This window comes from Heteronotia binoei, chromosome 1 (assembly GCF_032191835.1).
Source record: "Heteronotia binoei isolate CCM8104 ecotype False Entrance Well chromosome 1, APGP_CSIRO_Hbin_v1, whole genome shotgun sequence".
NCBI classification, from domain to species: domain Eukaryota; kingdom Metazoa; phylum Chordata; class Lepidosauria; order Squamata; family Gekkonidae; genus Heteronotia; species Heteronotia binoei.
In genome coordinates, this window is record NC_083223.1 from 28,971,369 (window position 1) to 28,991,302 (window position 19,934).

General features: G+C 47.1%; 1 protein-coding gene across 5 annotated transcripts in view; it reads right to left on the reverse strand.

The window, feature by feature from the left end:
• Positions 1-19,934, reverse strand: part of FBXW11 (F-box and WD repeat domain containing 11) — a 412,946-nt gene that overhangs the window by 67,021 nt on the left and 325,991 nt on the right. For all 5 annotated transcript variants that reach the window (XM_060232907.1, XM_060232882.1, XM_060232913.1 and 2 more), the window contains 2 exons: positions 12,323-12,441; positions 1,871-2,120 (listed from right to left, as the gene is read on the reverse strand). In XM_060232907.1, the coding sequence (XP_060088890.1) occupies positions 1,871-2,120; positions 12,323-12,441 (369 nt within the window). The remainder of the gene's footprint in view (positions 1-1,870; positions 2,121-12,322; positions 12,442-19,934) is intronic.

A 19,934-nucleotide genomic window follows, 5' to 3' on the forward strand; every position in this document is an offset into this window, starting at 1 on the left:
GAACTGGTCTAAGTTCCGCAGGGCCCGCACCTCCTCTGGGAGTTTGTTCCAGAGTTGTGGGGCCGCAACGGAAAAGGCCCGAGTGCGGGTGCTTTGAAGTTTGACTTCTTTTGGCCCAGGGATATTCAGTCTGCTTTTCCCCACTTACCTCAGTGCTCTCTGGGGCTCATATGGGGAGAGACGGTCCCTCAGGTAGGTCGGTCCTTGGCCATATAGGGCTTTAAAGGTTATGACCAGCACTTTGTACTGGATCCGGTATACGATTGGCAGCCAGTGCAGTCCGCGCAGCCCTGGCCGTATATGCTCCCATCTTGGGAGACCAAGTAACAGCCTGGCCGCCGCGTTCTGCACTAGCTGCAGCTCCCGGGTCCGGTACAGAGGCAGCCCCATGTAGAGAGTGTTACAGTAGTCTGGTCTTGAGGTGACCGTCGCGTGGATCACCATTGCTAGGTCCTGACGCTCTAGGAAAGGGGCCAACTGCCTCGCCCGCCTCAGGTGGAAGAATGCTGATTTGGCAGTGGCTGTTATCTGGGCCTCCATTGGGCCTCCATTGATAATGAAGGCTCCAGTAAGACGCCCAGGCTCTTTACCCGTCAAAGGCCGGGAGAGATATTTCCTTCCCCAGAGTGCCACGACCCACATGGAGAACCTCTGTCTTCGCTGGATTTAACTTCAGCCCACTCAGTCTAAGCCACGTTGCAACAGCCTGCAAAGCCCGGTCCAGGTTCCCCAGGGCGGAGGCGGGCCGTCCGTCCATTAGTAGATAGAGCTGGGTGTCATCTGCGTATTGATGGCAACCCAGCCCAAATCTCCGGGCAATCTGGGCGAGGGGGCGCATATAGATGTTGAATAACATCGGGGAGAGAACTGCTCCCTGGGGCACCCCACAGTCTAGTGTGCGCCTCTGGGATCGCTCACTCCCAATCGCCACCCTCTGTCCCCGACCCATGACGAAGGAGGAAAGCCATTGTAAGGCCAACCCCTCAACCCCTATGTCGGCGAGGCGGTGGATCAGTATCAAATGCAGCCGACAAATCTAATAACATCAGTATTGCCGCACCGCCTCGATCCACCCACCCTCCAGAAAAAGGTCCACTTCACCAAGTGATTTTATTGCTGGAAGGCTGCCTATGGTTTTGGACAAATGTTACTAAAGATTAACATTTCAATAAGAGTTTTCATCACTCCCTTTGTCAACTTTATCATACATATCAAATGAAGTAAGCAGTGATGCACAGAAGTTCCCACTGGAATAAATGTTGTCTACCTTTAAGGAGCCATTAGATTTTCATTTTGTTTTGTTACAACAGACTAACATATTGTTATTTTGTTACAACAGACTTAGCGCTCAAAATACTGACACTGAAGAAAATAGGTGATCACAGGTTTGCTGCATGTATTCATTTGGAGAAAAAATACAGAACGCTCCCTTATGCAAACATTCAACAAACAAGAGCTACAGACCCACCAATAATATAGGAAATGTTTATGTCACCTTGCCAGATTTATGAAAGTTGCTGCCACATATGTGGTAATGACTGCCAACTTGGAAGGCTTTAAAGGGGGAGTGGTCACATTCATGGAGGATGGTGCTAACAATGACTACAAGTCACAATGGCTACTGGTTATGACGGATATCAACTGCCTCCAGTATGAGAGGAAGTATGCCCCTTTATGCGGTTAGTCATCCAGGTAAGTGAGCTTCTTAGAGGCAGCTAATCAGTGTGATCAGAATACCTTTGTTCTGATTCAGCATGACTTTTATACTATTAGAATGATAACACTATCATCACTTCAGAAATGCAGTTGACAGCTTTCCCACCATTCCTTTAGAAACTGGTAAGTTGCAGAAAACTTATTGCTAACTTACTTTAATGGTCCTGTCCCCGGAAGCAGATACAATATATTTGTCATCAAAGTCTACAACATTAACAGCTGCCCGATGACCCACCAACACACGGCGTAGAGTGATATCAGTTGGTGAGGCCATATCCCAAACAGCAATTGATCTGTCCTTTGAGCAGGTCACCATTAAACCATTACTGAAGCGCAAGTGAAGCACTGCCTCGTTGTGATGTATCAGTGTGTTCAGGACTTCACCAGTGTTCACATCCCACACTCTGAAAAAAAAAAAAGATTTTGGATGAAGTGAAATGAAGACAAGTGGGGAAAATAGACTTCTCTTCCAGGCCGCTCTTGAAGCCATACAGCATTTCTAAAAACACACAAATACATGTATCCCACATTAAAAAAATTAAATCAGATCAAGTGAGTTCAGCTCCCTCAGTCAGGCAAATAGCTATTTGAACTATTTGAACAGGTCCAGAGGAGGGCGACGAAGATGGTGAGGGGTCTGGAGATCAAGTCTCCAGAAGAAAGGTTGAAGGAGCTGGGCATGTTTAGCCTGGAGAGGAGGTGGCTGAAAAGTACTTGAAGTACATGCAGTCATAACATCAGCCACCACCTACTGTCTGGGGACTGCAGATAAGGCCTTAAAGCCTACGCTGTGAGTCTAGTCAATGTCTTGTGTGTGCTTGTTTGTGTGAGATGGACTGCCAACCACTCAAGAACTGGAAGAAAAGGCCAGGCGATTTTAGCTTCATACAGTAAATCTGACATCTTGCTGTCCTAAAAACTACTCCTGAAGAAGGAACAAGTCATCCTTGGAAGGAGCAAGCTATCCTGCTGCCTTACTTCAGCTTGAATATTGAGAAACTTGAACACAGTCAGCCAATACTGCAGCAAATGCATTTGCTGCCTATTTGTTCCTGGTCCAAACCCATGGTACTGGGGCTCACACCTTAGAAGAGAGCCCAAGATCACCTCACCCTACCCATATCATTGTCTATGTTTGGTAGCTGAGGTCCCATTAGAAATACCCTCACTTCAGCTACAAACAGAGCCTGTTTGTAGTGCTGCCTGGAGGCTATGGAATGAGTTTACTAATGAAGGGCAACTAGAATAATTAAAGGGTTGGAACACTTTCCCTATGAAGAAAGGTTAAAACGCTTGGGGCTCTTTAGCTTGGAGAAACGTCGACTGCAGGGTGACATGATAGAGGTTTACAAGATAATGCATGGGATGGAGAAAGTAGAGAAAGTAGTACATCTTCTTCGTGGTCTCTGTGCATCACACTCATGGGAGAAGGCGCCAGTGCCGATCACGATCGGTAAACTTAAAAGCTGCGGATTTCCGCGGACGCGCCTCAGTGTGCATGCCCAGAAGCCCCACTGCGCATGCTCACTGAGACGGGAGCGGACATCCCGCCAGTTCTCTTCTGACCGCTGCTTGGATCAGTCGATCATCACTACGGTCGGTGAACTTTCCTTACTGCTTCAGGATTTCTTAGGATTTTTAAGGTCTTTTTTTCTTTTTTATATATTCCTCATTGCTACTTATTTTTACTTCCAAGTTTTGTTTCGTTTCGGGGGCATGAAGGGGCAAAAAGTACTTTCCTGCCTTTTTCGTCCCCCTCCCCTCCTTCCTCCCCCCCAGACTTTTCGCATGGAAAAGCGTTGGGGATTTTTCAAGAGGTGTGCAATGTTAGCCAAAATGCCCTCAAAACGAGGTTGGGGAATTAGTTTAATGGACACTTGGCTTTAATAGGAATCTTTTTATCTATGTATACCAGGCTCAACCATTCAGAGAGTGATGCTCAATAAAATGGACTCTAATTTAATGAAAACCAATTGTAATTTATTTAGAATAATATTTCTTTCATACAAGGTAAAAATACAAAACACACACATTCACACAGGTCTAAGGAAATACAGATAGATTGATAGGGGTAACATATATGGGTAGACAAACAGGGTCATATTTACCATCGTCGTCTTCAGGGAAGGTTTCCAATGGCGACATAAGAGGACAGGGGAAATGGACCCAAAACTGTGGCCAGAATTGGGGATGGATCTAGACAGTGGAACTGGGATACTGTTAGATGCACACCTGAGTGGAGTTGGGTCAGAGGTTAAATAGACTCTCTTAGACCCCTTAGGTGCTGGGAGGTCTTGGGGAGGAGCAGGGGGAGGCTCTATGATGACCAAGGAGGCTGGACATCCCTTGCTGACACCTAATTGGATGCCAGTTTTGACCAATGAACTTCACCTTAGTCTGGTGAAGCTGGAAATTTCCAAGCTGCAATGCTGCCTGGGGTGGCTCCAAGGTATTAGACTGGGGTGAGAATGGGAATGGCTGGATACTTAAGGTTAAATGGGATTAGCTGGGAAGGTGACAATAGGGAATCAAATACTGGCCTAGGTACCACCCGGGTAAGACAAAAGACTTGATGAAGACAGGAGATGTCCTTCCTCTTATCTCATCTTCTGCTGGGCAAGATTTATTGTTCTGGTATTACTGAGCAATTAGGATCAACAGTGGAGCTATTAATCCATTCATGAGGTAAATGAGTTGCTTGCAGGCTAGGGTGTGTACGTGTGACTTTCCCACTAAGAAGGAATGAGTTCAGCCTGGCAGGGTAAGCTTGGGTCAGGAAAGCAAGATGGATTCTGCTGTTGTTAGCCTTAGGTCCATGGAGCCAGGCTGGAAACATGGTGGCCTGGCTTCTTCCACTGCAGTGGCCAAGACTGGGCACACAAGGAGCAGCTGGAGCATGTCTGTAGTTCTGGCTAACACTCTTCAGAGATGTAGAATGCAAAGCTGAGGCTTATGGTATCCACATAAGCCTTAGAAACTGCAAGCAAAGTCCACTTCTTAGAGCAGATGTGTGAGAGTCAAATCTCCAGGCACCCTGGCAACCACACTGGCAATCACGATGTCCACATGTATGAAAAGTAGGGGGCTTTTCCTCACAGCAAAGTGCGGCAGTAAGATTGCCCCTCCTGACGGCCACGCGCTGTATTTGCTTTGCCTGGGAAAGTCCCATAGAACTGACTCGTGCATGCATTATGCGAATTTTTCAAAGCAAACTAAGAAAAATAGAGCGGCGCGTCTGGCAGCAGCCCTGATGGAACAGGCATTGCCTCCACGAAAGGTGTCTGCTTCGGCAGAGTGAGCTGACAAACCATCGACATCGGATTCGGTTGATACCGACAGGTCCCTTTCCGACGCCAAGCGCCCCATCAAAAGAGCGGGCTCAGCTTCTAAGTCGGATTCCTCCACGCCTCCAAAGAGACCAAGGGAGGATAAGGGAGCTTCTTCGGAAGCCAAGAAGAGGAAGAAGACGGATAAGCTGAGGCATAGCAAACCCGTTTCTCTGTCCTCCCCGACGTCGCCATCGGATCCGACGGCACCGATCATCCCGCCATTGAAGATTTTTGCCTCACCGGGTCGTCGACTAAGTCCTCTGATGCTAGCTTCAATGTCCACCCAGATGGCTATCTCATCCGATTCCTATCGTGACCTGGACTTGACGCAGCACTCCCCCGCTGAAGACAGCCTTTCTGAGCTGCTCCACTCTGTGGCTGAATCTACTTGACCCGAAGTCCTCTTTGTGACCGATCCCGAAGCCTTCATTGTGACTGATCCCAAAGTCCTCATTGACGTCGATCCCGGTCTCCTCTGCATCGAGGTCGATCCCCGGAGCCGAGGAGAGATAGGTCCCCACACATCCGCTCACCTAGATGGGGGCCAAAGGACGACTCTCCATCTCGCCATTTGCCGCCACAGTTGCCTTGGGATCAGCGCCAATGGCAATACTTATATGGGTCGTACCCAATGCCTTCTGTCTTTCCCTGGTTCCCGCTACGACAGATGGAATGGGACCAGTACTCGGAGGCTTCACGTCGTTCCCGAACATCATACCGACCACTGAAGCGAGTTCCATCTGATTCTGTGTCCAAACCACTCGGCGTCGATTCTTCTCGACAGCGGACTGACTCTTCGCGTCATCACACTTCCAAAAAAGTCACAGTGACAGACCCGGTTTCGGATCCTACACCACTCCTTTCCGAGCATTCAGAATCTCCTGGAGGTTCCCCAAGATCAGTAGAGGGATCGATCCCAGAGGAACAAGAGGCTTCATCGTCACCTGAGGAGCCGTCACCCTCTCACAAGGTTGCTGAGGAACAACCCATATCTCCGTGTGAGGACCTTAAATCTTATGGTGACCTCATTCGGCGCATGGCACAGTCATCACTCTCCACGGTCCAACCACAGCCTGTAATCATGGATAATGTCTTTGATATCATTCAAATGGACACATCCACTGCTATAGCCTTGCCATTGACTACAGTTATGTTACATACAGCTAAATCCTCGTGGGAAAAACCTGCATCCACACCCATCTCATCACGCAGGCTGAACCACATGTACAGGATACAGGACTCTACTGCTGACTTCCTCTTCAATCACCCCAAGCCTAACTCTGTGGTAGTGGCTTCATCATCGAAGGCAAGGAAAACACATTCTGCACCTCCCGATAAGGAAGGAAAGAAGTTAGACAATCTTGGAAGGCGTCTTTACTCTGCGGGCTCGCTAGGGGTGAAGGTCGCAAATTAATCAAGAAGATCCAAAAGGAGGGTATGATTTTAGCCAAGCAACAACTTAATTCGGCTAAACACTCAGGAGATATAGGGGCTAAGACACTAACCACAGCCATTACCTTAAGAAGGCATTCTTGGCTTAGATCCACCACGTTGCAACCTGATACACAAGCCTACATAGAGGATTTGCCTTTTGATGGGAATGGGCTATTCAGCGCCAATACTGACTCTGTATTGCAAGAGATGGATAAAAGCATCCGGACCTCCAGGAACCTTGGCGTTACCACTTCATTCCGCCCTCAAAACAAACGTCCCTGGTCTAGACCATGGAACAAGAAACCATTCTCTAAACCACCAATGGAGCAACAGTGGAGGCCTAAGACTGGAACATCCTTTTCTAAGCCTCCTTACACTCCCAAGTCCAAGTACTCTCCTACTTCCTCCCTGTCCTCTCGTCAGAAGGGGAAAAGACAACCAAAACAGGGACTTTGACTACTTTTTTCTTTCGACTTCTCCCCTTCTTCTGCGGACCATACCCGTCTTTTCCCTTTTTTTCAGGCATGGTCCAGAATAACTACAGATCAGTGGGTCCTATCCATAATCCGGCTGGGTTATATGATAGAATTTCTATCTGCGGGACCGCCTTTCTCTGCATATTCCCCAGAGAGCACTGCGTTCAGGGACGAAAAATCTATTGTCCATCCCTGGACCAAAAGAAGCCAGGTTCCATACGACACGAGCCAGGGCCTTCTCGGTGGCAGCGCCAGAACTCTGGAATGCTCTCCCGGAGGCCATAAGGGCCCTGCGGGATTTGTCTACATTCCGCAGGGCCTGTAAGACCGAATTGTTCTGACAGGCCTTCAACATTTAACCGAGAGAGAGCTGCCACTGGACATCATATAGAGCTCCATGCAGAGTACCGATGGTCACCATTAAACTTTCAGAACCGCTATACTGTACTGTATTAATACAGCACCATGAAATGTTTTAAATAATTTAAATATGTAATTATGTTTTATATGTTTTATTGGTTTTTATGGAAGTAATGTGATGTTGTGAGCCGCCCTGAGTCCGCTTGCAGAGAGGGCGGGATATAAGCTTAACGTAATAAATAATAAATTCATCAAGATCCTCCAGTTCCAACTTTCGCCTCCACCAACCCCTCTCACATACTATGGGAAGAGGTTCAATCACTCCTTCACAAACATGCCATAGAACCAGTTCCAGCAAACCAAAGAAGACTAGGTTTTTATTCACGTTATTTCATGGTCCCAAAGAAAGACGGAGGCCTTCAACCAATCATGGACCTTCGAGCTCTAAACCGGTTCATCACCTATCACAAATTCAGAATGACCTCCTTACCCAACATCCTTCCTCTCTTCAATCGAGGAGATTGGATGGCCACTGTGGATCTACAAGACGCATACTTCCACATCAGCATACACACATCTCACAGGAAATATCTCAGATTTACCATCAGGACTGCCCACTACCGGTATCGGGCCTTGCCCTTTGGCCTCTCTACAGCCCCAAGGGTCTTTATGAAGACAATGGTTGTCATTGCAGCCCATCTGAGACTGCAGGGTGTTACAATATTCCCATACATAGATGATTGGCTTCTGGTCGTGGAGTCAGAATCTCTCCTAGTACATCACCACCGCTCTCACTCTACTACAGGAGTTGGGCTTGCAGGTCAACAAGAAGAAGTCTTGTCTTCTACCTTCTCAGAAGGTGCAGTTTATAGGAGCAGTTATAGATACCCTGTCCTGCAAGGCTTTCCTACCAAAGAATCGAGCGGACGACATTGTGACCATTGTATAAGTCTTTTTTCACAACTCCACAGTTATGGCTCTTCAAATTCAGCACCTCCTGGGCCTGATGGCCGCAACCATGTCAGTTCTAGTGTTTGCCAGATTTCACATGAGGATCCTACAGCTGTGGTTCCTCAGGCATTTCAAATGCAACATGGACCTTCCCTCTTGCAGGATGTCCCTCCCTCCGGCAGTATTGTCCTCTCTAGCTTGGTGGCGACAGAGGCATCACCTGCTAGCAGGAGCCCCCTTCCACTAGCCACCCCCGACGATGACTATAACTTCTGATGCGTCCCTTTGGGGCTGGGGGGCACATATGAACGGTCTCTGTGTGGGAGACAAGTGGCCCAAGGATCATGTTCAGCATCACATAAACTTTCTGGAATTATTGGCAATCCACCATGCCATTCTCTCCTTTCAGCCGCTACTCTCAAACAAGACAGTGGCCATCTTGACAGACAATACCACTGCAATGTCCTACATAAACAGGCAGGGGGCACAGTTTCCCGCACTTTATTTTATTTACACCGAGTAGGTTCCTCTCGGAAGGACCCTAGACTCTTTGTTTCTTTTGCCCCTGCTTCCCTGGGCCATAGGATTTCGTCTCAGAGACTTTCCAAATGGATCACTGAGACTATAAAACTTTGTTACCTGTTGAACAAGAGGCCTCTTCCAGGGCCTATACGAGCTCACGCCACGAGAGCCATGGCCACTTCTGCAGCTTTCATGAAAGGAGTTCTGCTTCGGGACATTTGCAAAGCCACCACTTGGTCCTCTCCACATACTTTCGTTAAGCACTATGCGCTGGACCTTTGTCTGCATCAGGGTTCATCGGTGGGCCATGCTGTTCTTCAGTCTCTTTCCTGCTGATGGACCGTTGCACCCTCCTCCAGGTAGGCTTCTAGCTTGCTAATCTCCCATGAGTGTGATGCACAGAGACCACAAAGAAGATAAACAGGTTTCCTAGCTGTAACTGATGTTCTTTGAGTGGTCATCTGTGCAGTCACACTACCCACCCTCCTTCCCCTCTGCTGCCAGTCCATTGTTGGGATCATGCAGAGGTCAGAAAGAACTGGCGGGATGTCCACTCCCGTCTCAGTGAGCATGCGCAGTGGGGCTTCTGGGCATGCGCACTGAGGCACGTCCTCGGAAATCCGCAGCTTTTAAGTTTACCGATCATGATCGGCACTGGCGCCTTCTCCCATAAGTGTGACTGCACAGATGACCACTCGAAGATAATGAGTTACAGGTAGGAAACCGTTTTTTTTTCCTCCCTTTCTCACAATACAAGAACTCGTGGGCATTCGATGAAATTGCTGAGCAGTCAGGTTAAAATGGATAAAAGGAAGTACTTCTTCACCCAAAGGGTGATTAACATGTGGAATTCACACTGTGTGTGTATATATCTATATCTAGATATAGATAAATATAATTTTTTTGGGGCCACTGTGTGACAGAGGGTTGGATTGGATGGGCCATTGGCCCGATCCAACATGGCTTCTCTTATGTTCTTATGAGGTTAGGGAGTACTTTCCTCTCTCTATCTTCTGTAAGGGCTGTAAGATTACCATATGGCTACTTTTGGCATGTTTCAACTGATATTAGGCTATTCGGCAAACTTTTTGATTTTTCATTTCCTAGCTGAAGCTATTACAGTTATTTTGGACTGAAATGCTCTCACTGATGTCAAAATATGCTTTTAATTAGACTTTTAAAACTTGCTATGGAGAATAGCATGGGAAGGCAAAGGAAGGTGTTGGTTATAGGTGACCCCATGCTGAGGCGTATGGGATGTCATATATCCAGGCCTGACCCCCTTGGCCAAGAGGGATGTTGCTTGCCAGGGGCAAAAATTAAAGATAGTATAGACAGGACCTCGAGTCTCATGAAACCTACAGAGCATAACCATTTGTGGTGATCCATGTGGGAACCAACGAACACCATCAAAAACATTAAGGTTTAAGTTTTTAAGGAGGAAGCTGAAGGGAATGGAGGTGCAGGTAGGGTTCTCGTTGATTCTTCCTAGGAAGAGGAATTCATCGGGAGCAGATGACAATGGAGGTGAACCACTGACTGTGTTGATGGTGCTGGCAGGAACGATCTCATTTCTGCGACCATGGGTATCACAACCCAGGTGGGTCTTACCAATTGCTGTCACCACTCTGGGTTAAGGGTCTCCCTTGAGAAGGCCCAGAGTACCCTCCCAAGCCCTTCCAGGCCTCCCTTAGCTTAGGCCAAATAATAGGCATGAGGACCAGGAAGGGGAGGTGGATTCTGCCTTCCTTGAACAACTTGACAGCATATCCAAACAACATGACCTGGTAGTTATGGATGGCTTCAGCTTCCCTGATGTATGCTGAGACACAAACTTTGCAAAGCATCCACAGTCATGCACATGCCTGACCTGTCTGGCTGACAATTTCCTTCATCAAATGGTAAGAGAAAGTTACAAGGGGCTCAGCCATACTCCCATAAGAAAGAGATGGTAGATGAGGTGAAGGTTTAGGGGGAAATGACCATGTCCTGCTGGAGTTCCTTTTGCTGTGGGGAACTAAGACATTTATACCTACATGTGTATGTTAGATTTCAGTACAATACACTTCAATAAACTAAGGAAAACGTGTTATGGATTTTCCATTAAGGTGTCTGGTCCTATCTGGGCGCAGAAACCTTAACAGAAAACTCATTCTACATTTTCTTTGCAGCTTTGCAAGGCCAGAAGAGCTTCCTGCTGCAGCTAGCAAAGACAAGGAAGAAGGAATTGGGAACTTCAGCAGCTTTGGAGCTTCAAAGGGTGAGGACAGGTGAGGAAGGGAGAAGAAAAGAGCTGTGGGCCTGATTAAAGTCCTGGGCAGACCAGTTCTGGTCTGCAGCCCGTAACTCTGACACCCTGCTTTATACCATCCATCCGCTTTCAGATTTAGACCTATACAACATAATGAATTCAAGGTTAAAAATATATATATATTCTGGTTCACTCTGGACATCCCCCCCCCCCCACATACATCCATAGAGACTTTTGTTGCTATGAGTAAGGGGAGACCTGGAGAACAAGATTCAGGCACACATCACAGAATGAAATCTTAATGCTGCAACAGCTCCTTCTTTCAGTGTGAAGGGAGGAAAATATCTGCTTCAGTCTCTTCAGGCTCTAAGAAGTTGAAGGGTGATGGAAAGTGACTGCTTCCATTATTCAGTTGTTGAACTTGAAAGCTCTCCCCCTCCAAGCATTGTTCTCCTTGCCCAGAGAACACCAAGAATACCAAACTTTCTTCAGTCTACAATCCTGCACAAGGTTACTTGAGAGAGAATCCTATTGAATATACAGGGGCATTTCTGATTAAACATGCAAAGACTACACCATTAGTGATAAATTAAAAGCACTGTGCACATGCCTTCATTAATTTTGTTAACAGACCATCTGAAAAATGTTAACTCCTGAAAGCAAAAGGGCTGAGGCTCTCAAAAGCCTCCTTCCTAAAACCAGAACCCTTTCATCTGGTTGGGGATGGCTGTATGCATTTAGTTACCCAATAGTAGTTTAATGTCTTTTGCCTTTTCCATGTGGCCAAAGGCTTCCTTGCTGTGTGTAAGTTCACAACATGCAAAATGTGTTCTTGAGGCAGAGGCTTGGAAAGTTCTGGATCAAACTAAGATCTTCAACAGTACTCATAATTGCCTTTGTCCTACAAACCTTACTGTTCTGACTACTGTGTTGAGTAGTGGGGCGCATATGGCAAGATTTCTTTCTTGCATAGGGCATACATACTTTTATCGCAAATGGTAGCAAGAGGAGAGGCTGGATTAGGTTGGCACTTTGATAAGGTTCAGTTAAGTGTTAAGGAACTGTACTGCTGTGCTGAAATGTTTATGTATCACTGCACAAAACTAGACATAACTGAACAAAAGACCTACCATTGTCTCTGGCTTCACCTACCAATAACTACCATGACCACCACCCTATTAGCCCAACTGGCATTAGCCACCACTACCCAGACAACCTTTTTCCAGGCATCTCTATTACCTCAGCCCACTTCTTACCAAACCTGAAACTATTCAGATACTTACCTCACAGTGGAATCTGAAGATCCAGTTACAATGACTCTCTCATCATACTGCAGACAGAGAACAGAGCCAGTATGTCCTGTTAATACTTTCAAACATTCCAGTCCTGCTTTGTCCCAAACCTGCCAAACACAAGTTCAGGTGAATGAGTTAAATGCAGTCGATTTTTTTCTCTCTCTTGGCCATGAACCTATGAACCCTCAGTCCCAGGAAACTCGGTTTCATTGGGTCAATTCAGATGTAATGCATAACCATAGCTTATTTCAACTGTAGTTATTTAATGAAATCAGGAATTTATCTGCAGATGATCAGCAAATCCTGGCTAATATGTGCAAATCCTGACTTCAGGCAGTTAATGCATTCCTTCACTTGATGCCTTGCTTCCTCCATCAGAGACCTAGCTGCAATCCTGCCTGCAATGTAGCAACTGACTGATAGCAAAGCCTTTAATCACATATTCACTTATCACTGAAAAACAAGAATGGGAAAAATTGCACCAGGAAACTTTTTAGGGATGGAATGAGGAGTCTATGACAAGAAATTAACAGGCTGCTTACCTGTAACTGATAATCCTTGAGTGGTCATCTGTGCATTCAAACCCATGGATTATGGCACCCAAAGAGATTTTCATGCTCTTTTCCTGGTGACATGTGAAGGAGTCCCACCGCACTTGCACACTGGGATGGGTGCATATATCCCACTAGCTTTTCCCCCATTGATACTAGAAGACTGACAGCAGAGGGGAAGGAGGGTGGGTGGTGTGAATGCATGGATGACCACTCGAAGATCATCAGTTACAGATAAGCAACCTGTTTATCTTCTTTGTGGTCTCTATACATCACACCCAAAGGAGAACAGCAAGGTCAGGCCTAACTGGAAGTAGGTACAGGCAAGTACTAAGGTACAAACAGAATACAAAACCGATCATCCTGTCACTGTCTGCTGATGAAGGCAGACATCCCAAGTATAATGCTTCATGAAGGTATGGGGAGTGATCCAGATAGCTGCTTTGTATATCTCCTATACTGGTGTGTCCTTGAGGAACGCAGCTGAAGAAACTAGAGCCCTAGTAGAATGGACATGTACAGGCCCAGGAAGGAGATGCTTAACCAACAGATAGCACAGTTTAATAGTTTTCATTAACTATTCGGACAGATCGTGCAATCTTGTCTACGAGTTGCATAGGATATAAAAAAATTAGGATCCTTGCAAGATAGCTAAGTTCTTTGTAGAAAGAAGAGCAAGACCCTCCTTACATCCAGAGAATATAATTGCCACTCATTCTCATCTTTAGTTGAGGAGGAAAAAACCAGAAGCAAAATGTACAAATGAAGATGAAACTCATAAACAACCTTTGTGACAAAGTCCACATCCAGTACACCAGAGACACACCATCATTGTGAAATTGCAAGTGTGTGTGTGTGTGTGGGGGGGAAGCATAATGCCATGGGTTCTTCCACCCATTTCGCAGAAGTAATGGCCACCAGGAAGGCAGTTTTCCAAGACATTACCTTAGTTAGGTTTCAGATGAGAGAAAAGGAACTGTGTACCGGCCTCCTGGATTTGGTACATGTGGTCAAGTCTGCAAGATGAGACAGGTGTGGAGGCTGGTTTTGCCCATAAAGCTTTCGTTGTCTGAAGTATGAATGTTGTGATCAGTAGGGCAATGGCAGCCGAGGTGTCCAACTGAATGAAGTCAAACAGTATCAGTGACAGCAGCCTGGGCTGGATGGTAGATAAAGCTAAGGTGAGGGCCATATGCTTGACCAGCTCACTGTAAGGCTTGAAGTCTTCTGAGGGTGAGATAGGGAGATTTTCTGTCACACTTGGGGTAGGGAACAGATCAGTTGGAGGTCTGCTGTCCCAAGCCTCAATCCAACTCACCCTTGGAGACACTTAATGGGTTCCTCAATGTCAGAAGGTTCTGACAAATGACATGTCGACAGAACTTTATGATTTAGTGTTGGTGGTGAGATGTGCCCAGTGAGTTCTGATCTGCACACTCAGCAGTGTGGATGGGACAAGTCCTCCAGGATTGATCTGACGATGCAGGAGCTTTAGAAGGGTGAGGGTGATGGTGCAAGACATGCAGCCAATGACATGCAGCCAATGAGAAATCTCCAAGTACTGGTCCTGATCCAAGGTCCCACATGGTGGCAGCCAGGAAAAAATTGACTGTGGCAGATACACTCCATAGAGATACTTCCACTGGCATTGATTCCAAGAGACGGGTGGTGATGCCGGCAGTCGAAACAATGGGGATCAGTCTCATTTGCGAGGTGATTGGTGTCAAGGAGATTGTCTTACCTTGAGGTATCTGGTAGTGGTTACCGCCTGAAGAAGGATGCTGGAATGAGATTATGCGATCTTGGTCCAGTGAAAGGCTATCTTCACTCTGAGATAGAGAGAAGGATCACTGAGTGAAGTCTATCTCCTCCTGTTCAGACTTGGAGAACTGGATCAGTTGTATTGGGAGCAATCTCGATACCAGATGGTTCAGCCAACAAATTGGGGACACTAGCAGTTCTTGAGGTGGTATCACTTGAGAGAGTGTCAGCTCCAGTAGAGGACATCTTGGAGAAGTGTATAAAACACTTTGAGAGTGGTAGCTCTGTGGGCTTTGATATTTCCCCATACCCTTTTAATGTATTTTCTTCTTGTTGCCTTTGCACCCATATGCTCCCTGCTTTTCTTAGCAGGCTTTGAGAACTTTGACATCAAGTCCAAGCCTGAGCTTTTTGGAGGGCGGTTGGCATCAGAATGGGTCTGACTCGGCTTCTGGGTTATGTCACCTTGAGCTCAGGGGTGTCCGCAGATCGTCCTGCGGCCACTTTGAATCAGGTGGCTGGAGGGGGGGCCGCAGATGTGGCTCCCCCACAGAAAGACCCTGGAGGGATTTTCCTTTGGCATGGGACTTTTGTGGGAAGTTAGGGGCACAGCGGCGGCTGCTCCTGTCCTTCTTGCATGTCCTGAGGCTCCACCACCATGATAGCTGACACAGCAGAAAAAGGTAATCACCGACTGCTTTCTTTTGCTCCTTTCATTAAGCTTTTGATGTACCCCAAGCATGGAAATTCTACTAGGCAAGTAAGTGTGCTTTCAATACCACTACATAATACACAATACCACTACATTTTACATAACAACAAGCAGGCAGCTCAAAGGAAGGGAAAGAGGTCGACTACATGGCTACTTTTCTTGTGAATGAGGCCTCGAAAAGTTAAAGAGCAACTTTAAGTATCGGTAACAATTTGAATTGGACTGAATACACAACCCCGATTATAATTGGATGTATGTTAAAGAGATTTGTCTCTGTCGTCTGACTGCAATTGAAATGATAATATTTAAAATCACAGCTGGAGGAGATTTGGAATGATGGACTAATTGGATCTTTAAACTACTGAAATTAAATCAAAAGAGTTTCCAGCTCAACATTAGGAAGAACTTCCTGACCATTAGAAAAATTCCTCCATGGAACAGGCTTCCTCGGGAGGTAGTGGGCTCTCCTTCATGCAGGGGTTTGGACTAGATGACTCTAGAGGTCCCTTCCAACTCTATGATTCTATGAATGTTGTGGAAATTACATGAGGAGATAAGTGGTGAGCCATACAGCCCTTCTCCATGTGAATGGCAGCACCAGGACAGCAAGGGGTTAAATCCTACACAGCGTTGTAAATGAAGAGCACCTGGGATGGGAGAACTGTGTAGATAAGAAGTAGGCAACTTTGGAGAGAGGGTGGTGGTGGCTTCAGTGGCAGCTCTGGAAGACGGTGGCTTCAGATGGCAGAGGGAGAACAGCTTCAAGCACAGAAGATAGCTCAGAAGTGAAGAGGCCTCAGCAAGGCAGGACAAACTTCTAAGCTATGTGCAAGCTGTAGAGAAACCCTGCACTCCAGCCTAGTTTCCTGAACAGACTGCTAGCCTTGTGAAGTAGACTTTTCTTTCTCCTTATAAAGCTCACTGGGTGGGTGAGGGATATTTTCATTTGTTAAAGCTGAATAAAGCTGCATTTCTCTGGCCACAATTTATTGCTTGTAGGAATCTCTAAAACCATGGGTAATACAGTTAAGTGCGTGTACTCTTATCTGGAAGTACTGTGTTTGATCTCCCTACTCCTACACATGCAACTGCTGGAGTTACCTTGGGTCAGTCATATCTCAGATGTTCTGCTCAAGAGCAGTTCTTGGAAAGCTCTCTTAGCCCCACTTACCTCACAAGGTGTCTGCTGTGGGGAGGAGAAGGGAAAGGAGATTGTCAGCCTCTCTGAGACTCTGAATGAAGGGCAATGTCAATGGTTCAGTCGACATGTTGACCGGGGCTGACCAGGGCTGGCCCTAGAGAGTTTTGCGCCCTAGGAAAAACTAACTTTGGGCGCCCCTCTGCAGTGCCACTCCAGAGAAAGGGTTTAAAGTTTAAATTCCCTTCTCTAAGAGTCGTGCAGCAGTAACAGCCCGATCCCTCCATAAGAAAGAATTGAGAGATCAGGCTGTTGCTGTGACACGATGCTAGATAAGGGGATTTAAACTTTAAACCCCTTCTCTGGCATCATGCTACAGAGGCGGCCTGATCCCTATCCTATGGGCCCATAGGAAAGTATGGGCCAATAGGCTAGAATGAAGAGGGGGAAAGATCCTCTCCCTGTTTAGGCATGGAGAAAGCCCCTCCCTTACCGGTGCCTCTTGAGAGATTTTGAGAGGCGTGGGTGGAGACAGTGCAAAGGCAGGGAGAAAACCCCACTATCCTTGCCTCTCGGGAGTCTCCAAGAGGCACGGGGGGAGGGGGGGAGAGATCCTGTCCTTGCTTTTGCACCTCAGGGGTGCAAATGCAGAAAGAAAGCCCCCGCCACCTACACCTCTGGGGGAGACTCCAAGAGGCGAGGCGGGGAGAGCCTCTCCCTGCTTTTGCACCCCAGGAGTGCAAAGGCAGGGAGAAAGCCCCTGCCATCCGCACATCTTGGGAGACTCCAAGAGAGGAGAGGAGCTCCTTTCCCTGCCTTTGCACCCCAGGGGAGTGCATGGAGAAAGACCCCTCAGCCTGCACCTCTTGGAAGACTCCCAAGCGGCACAGGGGGACTTGGAGAGGCAGTTACCCAGTGACTTCCCCTAGTCTGCCGGCAACCTAGGCAACCACCTAGTTTGCCTACTGGTAGGGCCAGCCCTGGAGCTGACGATATCGACACCATCAGATCCGAGAACATGCTGATTTCAATAATACTGCTTGAAGGTGAGCCACTTGATTTTTCTTGTTTGCTTTTAGAATTTCATGTAGTGGGAGCACGAGTTGATTCGATGCGCACACAGTGAGCAAAGGGAGTGGCCATCAGATAGTGAAATTTTGGTCTTGCACTTTGTTCAGCATTTTAAAGGGCCCCAGCAGTTTCCCATAACACAGGGAAAATAAAAGCAGGGAGAAATGAAGAGGGAAAGGAGGGGTTAGTCCCAAAGGGTGAAACCTTCAGGTAAAAGTTGTGTTCTTCATTTTCAAAAACTGATAGAGAACTAAGACTAGGGATGGGCATGGAATGTGTTTTGTGGTTTTTTGGGTTACCCAAATTGATGGTTCAGTTCATGGTTGTTGTTTTTTATTTCCTGAACAGTTTGTGGTTTGCTGGTTCGTTCTGTTTGGGAAGGCGTAGAATGCCCCGAGTGGGGAGAAAAAGGAAAGCCGTCCTGCAGCTTCCAGTCAGTTTCACCCTCAGGAAGCTTGGAAACTGGCTAGACACCATAGCTCTGCTCTCCTGGCCCTGTGCTTCTCACCAATTTTATTGAAAACTGATGAGAAGAGCAGGGGCTGGGGCTGGGGAGAGCAGAGCTGCAGTATCCAATCAGTTTCACTAGAAACTGACAATATGCCCAGAGGCCAGGAGAGCAGAGCTGCTGCTTCTAGTCAGTTTCACTGGAAATTGATCAGAAGTGCACATGCCAGTATCAGGCTGTCTGGAAAAATGAAGCAAACATGAACCAACACCCCTACCCCCCCCCCCCCCCAAAAAAAAAAAAAGCTGGTTTGTGTTCATGTTCAGATGCGGTGAGATCAGCCAAACCAGTTTGGAACAAACCAGAAATCGGCAATTTTTAGCATGAATCATGACTTGTGCCCATTCCTAAGACTGGAAGAGAAGGTGACAGAAGTCGAGGAAAAAGAGTTTAACAGAGAAAAAAATGTATGTTCACTGAGCACAACGTTGGAAATCAACCAATCAGAATGCAGTCTGAAGAAAACTGGTGAGATGTCCACACCCATCCCGGTGAGCATGTGCAGTGGGGCTCCTGCATGCTACCAGAAAAAAGGTGTAGGTTACCAATTACAGTCAGCGCAGGCACCCTAATCCTGTGGGTGTGATGCACAGAGACCACTAAGAAGACAAACTAGATCCAAATCCAGTAGCACCTTAGGCACCAACAAGTTTTTGGAGTATGAGCTTTTTGAGAGTCAAAGCTCCCTTTGTCAAATATTGCAAGACAGACTCTGAGTGGAGGGTGGGGACAAACTTGGTGCTAGCAAGAGCTGACAGAAGGCATGGGCTCTTCCGAGGTACCTCTGAAAGGAGAGCAGACAGGAAGTGCTGGCAGGAAAAGAAACCAAGCTTAAGCTAGGATGCGACATTTGTATGTAATCTGAAACCACAGTTAACACTAACTATGATTAATAAACCATCTTTAGATCATAAGACGAGCCTTGCTGAATCAGATCATGGCCCATATAGTTCATTGTCCTGTATCATACAGTGGTCCCACCAGCTACACTGAGAGGCCAACAAACAGGGCACAGAGGCAGGGCCGGCTCACCCATGAGGCAAACTAGGCAGTTGCCTAGGGTGCTGGGAAGGGGGGGGGGCAAATTGGGCTCTCCCCAATCGCAGGGCCTAAGACAACCACCTAGTTTGCCTGCCTGCTTTGCCTTCCCTCCCCTGCCGCTGCTGAGTGGGGCTGCCTCACCGGTAGGGTCCAGTGTTGTTGCAACAAGCTGGGGAGGAAAAAAGCAGCAAAAGGGAAGGGCGGCGGTGGGGGGGGGGAGGCAGGCAGGCAGGGTTCAGTGTTGTCACGGTGAGCGGGGAGGAGGAGGGTGGCAACTGTCACTGGAGGTGCGTGAGCGAGATTGAGTGTGGCGGGGGGGGGCGCTGGGCTGGGAGCCATGCGCCCCAGGGCCGGCAATGCACAGAAGTCAGGGCTTCCTAGCACCGGGAGGCCCTCCTAGCACCGGGTGTCAGAGGTTTATTACCTCTCAATATGATCCTGACTTCAGATCCAGTTTGAGACACCCAAAGCCTTTACTGCACCCAAATCAAAGTCTATGCGATAGCATGGGTTAGATTAAACAAACCTAAAGATCTGAACAAATCCATTGTTTTGTTTTTGTACCTTAAATCTTTTAGAAAGAGGAAGAATATGCAGACCTGTGCTGATGTGGGAGAAAGACACCCCCACACATCTTGAAATTGATTGGGTGGGAAGAAATAAAACTGATGTGTAACAAATTACTGTTGCTCTGTAACATCTCCTAGGCCCAATCTCCCCCTTTCTAGCCTTTCCCCCCAACTAGAAGGGTACAAATTAAGTAAATGTGATTTCTGATGTATACACAAGAGTATACACAGTATGACAACTTTTGGATT